General features: G+C 36.2%; 1 protein-coding gene across 1 annotated transcript in view; it reads left to right on the plus strand.

Annotated features, from left to right (window-relative positions):
- The window catches only part of TLK1 (tousled-like kinase 1), a gene marked incomplete at its 5' end in the record, with an annotated part of 28,475 nt that extends 21,184 nt beyond the window's left edge, over nt 1-7,291 (plus strand). The window contains 4 exons of the mRNA XM_008946901.1: nt 792-927; nt 3,083-3,194; nt 3,485-3,592; nt 6,649-7,291. Coding sequence (XP_008945149.1) covers nt 792-927; nt 3,083-3,194; nt 3,485-3,592; nt 6,649-6,825 — 533 coding nt within the window. The remainder of the gene's footprint in view (nt 1-791; nt 928-3,082; nt 3,195-3,484; nt 3,593-6,648) is intronic.
- Nucleotides 7,292-7,497: the final 206 nt, after the last annotated feature.

The raw sequence follows: 7,497 nt of genomic DNA on the forward strand, positions 1-7,497 counted from the left end.
CACTTTCAGCATCCCAGCATAAGCACGTCAAGACTTTACAGAAGCTTCCTTTACAATCGATAATAAATATTGTCATGAACAATGTATTCTGTCTTGATTCCATGGCCTTTGTTTTACCACCTTGCATGAATAATGCTTGTATTCTTCAGGCACTTTAATCAGCTACACTTCCAAGTGCAGGGTTTGTAATGTAAATCTTAGTGGCAACGTGTTTGCTTGCTGCTGTGTAATTAATTGTTCATATAGATTTCTCTCATATTATGGAATTGTATAGAATGCATTCTTCATCTCATTAGTTTTTGTTCTTGGAGGAGCTTAGCCAAATAACTTTTATACCAAGAAAGTACTGTACAACTTTAACACCTGGAGTAAGAGTCATAATACTGTAGCAATTTCTTGGCACAATTTTGTGGCATATGCGAGCCCTGAAATGTGTAGAGTAGGATTTGTTCTGGGCAGAAAAATATGAAGCTTCATTGTTAACTGATATACTGCTACATTTTGGTGTTTCCTCACTACATTTGGTGTTTTCTTGCTGTCCAGCCAGCTCCCAGCTGGGGGAGCCATTTCAGATGATGATGGTAATCTAAGTCCTAGAGAATTCCTGATACTGCACTGGAATGTGTCATAGACAGTTACTCTAGACTTGAGCATGTAAAGATGATGTAAAGTCGTCACACCTCATCAAGTTAGGTGTTCCTGAAAGTTTAGCCTGATTTTGAAAATAAAGCATTCTGGTAGCTTTTTTTTGAAGTAATTTTTTTTTTTTTTTTTCTTTCTTTCCTGGGTAGGTAACATCCTTCTTGTAGATGGAACAGCATGTGGAGAAATAAAAATTACTGATTTTGGCCTGTCCAAAATAATGGATGATGATAGCTACGGTGTGGATGGAATGGATTTAACTTCACAGGGAGCAGGAACTTACTGGTAATCTCTGGTTTCAGTTTGCTGTTTAGACTCTAGGTTGTTCAGATTTCATAGAAGCTCTCTTTTAAAGCCAGTTTGTAAAGAGAGCTATGATTAAAGATATTAACATGGGTGACAAAGATTTTTGTGCAGTACTGTGAATGTTGATAATTCCAAGTGTTAGTACAGTAACATAAGTAAAATAGCATGTGACTGGGTGTTGCTTATTTTTACATACAGAACTATATAAATGTGGAGACGATCACTATGATTTAGAAGCATAGTTTCCCTGAAGAAGCAGGTGTTTAATCTTTGGCTATAGGTGGTTGAAGACATTTGACAGAGCTACAATGATTAAGTGTAGGTGCTTAGTCCTTAGAAATCTTAGAGCAGGGATTACTGGCAGGTAATGTCCTTAGGAGGAAGGAGTATTTACTTTTTCATCCTAAAGGTTAATGACAGCTCAGCAGCTGTGGTTTGTTTTCTGTGTACACTTGCATGCTTCTCCAAAAACCTGAAGTTTTAGAGCTGCCTACAGAACAGGAACTACAATAAGTATTTCATTACTTACAGAAAAGCTGTTTCTAGAAGTTGCTTTCTAAAGATGCACCTTCTTCATGACACAGTAGCTCTTTGAGCCTGGGTTCATGGCAGCTGTGTCAGGGTGGGTGGAATAGAAAGCCTGTATTGGTCAGGTTATTATTTGTGAATTCACGTGTTTTTTCTCTCCTCATTCTGCCTGTAGGAAGAACAAAGTCAGGAGCTGAAACCTAACTAAACAGAGAAGCCAGTGTCATTCCAATTTGTTCTGCAATTTTTCCCATGTTCAGAAATTGCACATAATAAACATTTTGCTTTTTCCTTCAGATTTTTTAAAAAACACACATACTCTTGCGCAAATGCCAATGTGCACATGCTCTGAAAAAGCAGTTATTCAAGCTAAAATATTTTAGAAGTGTTACGCTTTTGCCATTCTTTTTAATGTTCTAAATTTTTAAATACCAATTTAAATATTTTATTGTAGGAATCTAAGTAAAAAAATTTTGGCCTTTGGATTTCATCTAAAATGCCACAAGCACTAAGAGTGCTGTAAACTGAGACCAGAAAAGGTCTGTGACTATTATAGGTTCATGATGAATCTCTACATTTCCAGTTCACACTGTCTCTGAGCCCAAAGTAAGTCTTCATTAAGAAGGGAAATAACTGAGTGAGTTTGAAGTCTGTTTAGAGCAAATTGCACAAGCTGCCCACAGCATAGTCCTGGAAGGGATTTCCTCAGTCACTGGGTTCGGTTACCTGCCTTTCTATTCAGTTAGGTCACATAATCTCTTTTGTAAACTTACAGACCTTTGTATTAAATTTAGTTAGTGTTTTGTCCCCAGTAATCTGATTTGAAGTGTGTTCCGTAACCTCAGTTCTCTGATCATGAGAAACCTAATCCTCTAATTTACAGACTGTGTTTATTTGTGGCCAGTTTATACTTGTTTGTTCCTGTGCTAACACTGTGCTCCATGAAGTAGGTTATTTCCCTTCCTAGTACTTGCTCCTTGGTGTTTTTACAGATAGCCTTCGGTTGTTTTTTCCCTGAACCTGTAGGCTCTCTGTTGCCATGTTTCAAAGGGGTTTTTTGTTTTTTTAGAGAAGGTTCCATATGACTAGTTCTTCCGTAATTCAGGAATGTCACAGGAGCTTCCACGACTTTCAGCCCTTTAAGTATGGCTTCCTACAGACTGTAGGAATGGAAATAGCAATCACCTTTGTCTGTCATATATCCCTCTGGTTAATGTCAAGTTTCTTACTAAAAACTTAGGTAAAGAGTCTTTAAGCCATATCTACATTGTCTTTGATTCTTACCCAGGCCTTGCTGTAAAATGCCTGTATGGCTTTCATCCTCTGCTGGAAAATGGAGAAGGTTCATGTTTAACCTAGGATCCACATCTTTTAGAAGTGATATTTAGTGATTTAGGTAAAGAATGTTAGTATTTGTGCTTGTATGAAATAATGTCCATTTTGTTGCATGTGCAAAGTCTTGGAACGTGAATCATAAGGCAGCTGTACAGAGGTCAGATCATCAGAGATGCGTATGTGAAGCATTTGTATAACTTGATATTTGAACGAGGTCTAGTGATGTCATACATCTACTTGCAGACACTGAGATGCATGTTTTATTTTCCAGGTACTTGCCTCCAGAGTGTTTTGTAGTTGGCAAAGAGCCACCAAAGATTTCTAATAAGGTTGATGTATGGTCAGTTGGAGTAATCTTTTTCCAATGCCTTTATGGTAGAAAGGTAAGGAAAATGTTCTTTGAAAATCCTAAGACTTCTAGTGTAAATGCCTGTTTCCTGGAGATTCTGAATAAGACAAAAACGTGAATCTACATGGAAAATTGTGCGTGTAACTTTCTGGTGGTGTACATTGATACTGCAAGAAACGTAGAAGATCTTGACTGAAATTTCTTTATTTACGGAATAGTTAGCAGTTTGTATTAACACTGCAACAACTTACTATATCATAAGTATTCATGAAACCAGAGTGGTTGGATAACTCTCATGAAGAAAATCATGTGCTTGTTTTTCAGCCCTTTGGCCACAATCAATCCCAGCAAGATATCTTACAAGAAAATACAATATTAAAAGCTACAGAAGTTCAGTTCCCTGTCAAACCTGTTGTAAGCAATGAAGCCAAGGTAACTGTTCACATGATCTCTGGGTAACTGCTAATACATTCATCATAAAGGATTCAGCTGCAAAATTGCTGTTAACCTAAGAATACTGTGGGGCGTAGTAATTGAAAGTGTAGGAGAACATAATGGAAAACTAGTATTTTGATGTTTTTATTTAAGCAACCTAATTCTGAGACTTCTCAAAATCACGTACCTCAAAGTGAGACTGTATCGAGAGAGAGGTATTCCAGAAATTTGCAAGTGGTTTTGAAGTAGACTGCTTCAAAAATGGTCTCCTTTGCTTTTTCCTTAGGACCTTAGGTGTCTCACTCAGGCTGTCTCACTAGAATGTCTGGTGAAATACGCTAACAGTAACAAGCTCTTTGTGAAAATAGTGGATGTTATTCTCTGCAGCCTTATTGGTTTGAAGAACTATTTGACTACCAAATACCTGGAGGATGTGCCTGCTGGCACTCTTCCCCTTGAAAGGTCATATATAGTATGTGTATATTAACTCAAAGCTAAGTTTAGAATCATAAATTCTTAAGCTTAAGAATCTGTAAGATGTGTTGATGCTGACTGAGGAAATAGAACTCCCAGAATGGTTGATCTGCCCCACAGGTATGGATGGCAATATTTCTTTTATTTCAAAATCTTATTTTGAAACATCTGTAGTATCAAACTCATCCCACAGACTAGCTATTCTGAAACAGGTTAAGGTGTTTTCCCAAACAATTGCGGCTGGGAGCATCTATAACACTAATCCAATTCTGTGAATGTGGAAGAAATCATTATATATACTACTTGTTTGTAAAGCTGTCCCAGTTTTTGAAAGATATATTTATGGCCAGATGCAATGTGCTTATTGGAAAAAAAAAAATGCCAAGATAGTAGAATGTCTATTTAAAGTTTCAGCAATGAATTAAATATACTTAGATTTGGGACACAAACTGCAAAAAAAGTGAGGAATGCTACTATGTAGCTTCTAAATATTAAAAGGAAAGGAAACCTATTTCTAGAGGCTGTAACTTCACAAGAAAGTGTTTTGGGTGCATAAACCTTCTGTTACAATTTCTAGTGTATTTCTGTTGGATATATTTTCTAAAAGTAATGTTAGTGAAGTGAGTTGCAGTTAGGTTATGAAAATTTGGTTGAAGAATTGTACTTTGGCCTGAGCTTTTGGTTTTCTGCTAGCTGCTTTTGTGGTTTTTTCACTGCTATTTGGAAAAACTGTGTCCCTTGAATGCAGTTGAGAAATTTGCATCATATAACTGATAACATTATGTGTGAAAAATTATATCCCTGTCTTTTAACTTCGTGGTTCTTTGTCATTAATAGTTACACAGAGGATGTCAGGAAAGACTAGACAATTCAGCATAGAGAACTGGCAACTTATTTTACATTCTCTTGTCTATTCCACATTCTGCTTTCTTGTTTGAAAGACTAAAATAAACTTTCAGTGTTCTCCACTCTTATTAACGTTGTCATGATAGCTGTAAGAGAGGGAGAAATTATCCTCTCTTGGAGATCCTGTAAAACAATTTCAGACTAACTTGTAAATTCAGACCATTGGCTGTGCAGAATCCAAATTGTCTTTCAGATTTATAGGCCTGGCAGTTGGAAACAAACAGCTTGTAAACTGAAATTCTGATTTGCAAAACATGGGAGTTGAAATAAATATGGAACCTAAAACTACATTGTTAGTTTTCAGGCTGTACTTGTCCTTCGACACTCACTTTTTCCTGTTTCTCACTTTTTCCTGTTTTGGGCAGTGTTCTCTTTTGCATTGCAGCAACATGTCTGCAGTGCCACAGAAGCATGAAGTATTTTAAAAACATTTTAGACACAAACTGTTACTCTGAGGATATTGGAAGCAACTCTTAACAATTCATTTGTTATGAAGGATTTATTGTGAAGAATTTGATTAAAACCCATAACGTTCAAGAACGTGTGAATATATATTAACAGATGTGTGTTATTTTTATTTTGGATCTTGTTCATCCTGGATATGTAAATGAAGGAAAGAAATTCCAGCAAGATTCTTTGGAACTTGTATCACAGATTTTTTTTTTTTTTTTTTCCCCTTTAATCTCCGATTTTTAATTGGAGCAAAGAACAAACAGCTGAAGAGATTTATCAAAGAAAATATGTAATTCTTTTAAATTAAGTTCTAAATTAAGCAATGATGTGCTAATCAGTTCTGTAGCAATAATAAGGATTTTCCAGCATTAAATGTTGAAGCCCAAGCTCCCAGGAGACCGAATGTTCTCTGTATGCAAGACAAGAGTTGACGGAAACTTTCAGCACAAAACGATTGGCATACATTGTATGGACCTAAATGTAGGATAACAGTGTCTCAAGAAGAGTCTTGAAGCTAGCTACAGATTTTTCAGTTAATTTAGATATTTTAAAACTCATGAGTTGCAGGTTTTTCTGGGAAAGGAGGTCCAGCTAGGCAGTAATTTCTTAAATAGTCTGTTATTTATTTAATGCCTATGGAACATGGCACCCACCATTATCAGATTTCACGTTTTGCTGTATTCTGTCATGGCCTATGTGGTAATGCCTGCTTTCAAAGGTCAGCCAAAGCATTGAAATTCTGTCCCTGCATCTTCTGTCTACTCTTCATCTACCACACAGCTGAATGGGTTTAGAAGCTCCATGGAGCTCCTTTCTACATTTTCAGTTCTCTAAGATTTGCTTCTATATTTTACTAAACTGTTCAGGAATTAAACATGCAGTGTTTTAGCAATCTAATTGTTTGACAATTCTAAATGCTAATATTTTACTTGTAAATATAGTTCCTGAACATGGAAATGCCTTTTTTTTTTTTTTTTTGAAGTGTGATTATTTGAAGCCAATTAATTTGCTGTGCTTTCTGGTTTGTTTGTTTTGGGTTTTCTTCTGCTGTGATAGTACACTTTTTTCCTTGGACTTGGTAGTAAAATGTTATACTGTCATTTAAATTACATAAGAACGACCATTTAGAAACTAGTTTATCCAGAAGAACATGAAAATTTGCTTGTCAGCAAATGTAATTACTTGGAATGGTAGTATAAATTTTTGCATTTCTTTTCTAGGCCTTTATCAGACGCTGTCTAGCATACCGAAAAGAAGATAGATTTGATGTCCACCAACTGGCAAACGATCCTTATCTTCTCCCTCATATGAGGAGATCAAATTCTTCAGGCAACTTGCATATGACTGGGCTAGCAGCATCCCCTACACCACCTACTTCAAACATTATTTCATACTGAAATTTCTCCAGCTAAGGAATGGCAGGATGCCTTTGTGTAGTTTCCAGATGCAGACTTGAGCTTGAAAGTATTTGAGTGTTTTTATACAGGACAAGTTTGATAACTGTGTTTTCAGACTGAAGTCCTCCTACTTAGGGTCCTTTGTATGATTGGAATAGATCATGGACTGTGAGTAAATGTACGCTTCTGAGAAATATCTTTAAACATTGAAGGATGACACTGCCTGTTACACATGAGCAGGTGTACTGTTTCAGACTGAAGAAAAGGTTTTTATTTTTTTTCTGGGGAACACTGTAAATAATCTTTTTAATACTTAACATTTGGTTGATACTGGAAAGTTCTAACGTGAAGGGTAGTTTTTCATTATTTAAATTAAAAAGAGGTAGTGAGCAAATTTGAAAACACAAGAAATATTCTGTGCCTGGCTACAAACTGAAAAAACTGCCATCTCTCCAAGATATTGATCTTTTGAAACCAGAGTAAGGAGTGTGAGACAGTCAAACATATGTTCTGTGTCAGATTCCTCAGAGAAAATTACAGACTTTTATTTGGCAGCTCAGGCTTGTACCTCGAAAAATGTGGTAGCATTTCAATTAATTTTGATTGGAAGGGTGGTACGGAATTCCTGGTACTTATTTCTCAGATAGGTTGCTAATTTTGAAATCTGCTCAA

Source organism: Merops nubicus, unplaced genomic scaffold (genome assembly GCF_000691845.1).
Source record: "Merops nubicus isolate BGI_N331 unplaced genomic scaffold, ASM69184v1 scaffold15989, whole genome shotgun sequence".
In the NCBI taxonomy this organism is placed as follows: Eukaryota; Metazoa; Chordata; class Aves; order Coraciiformes; family Meropidae; genus Merops; species Merops nubicus.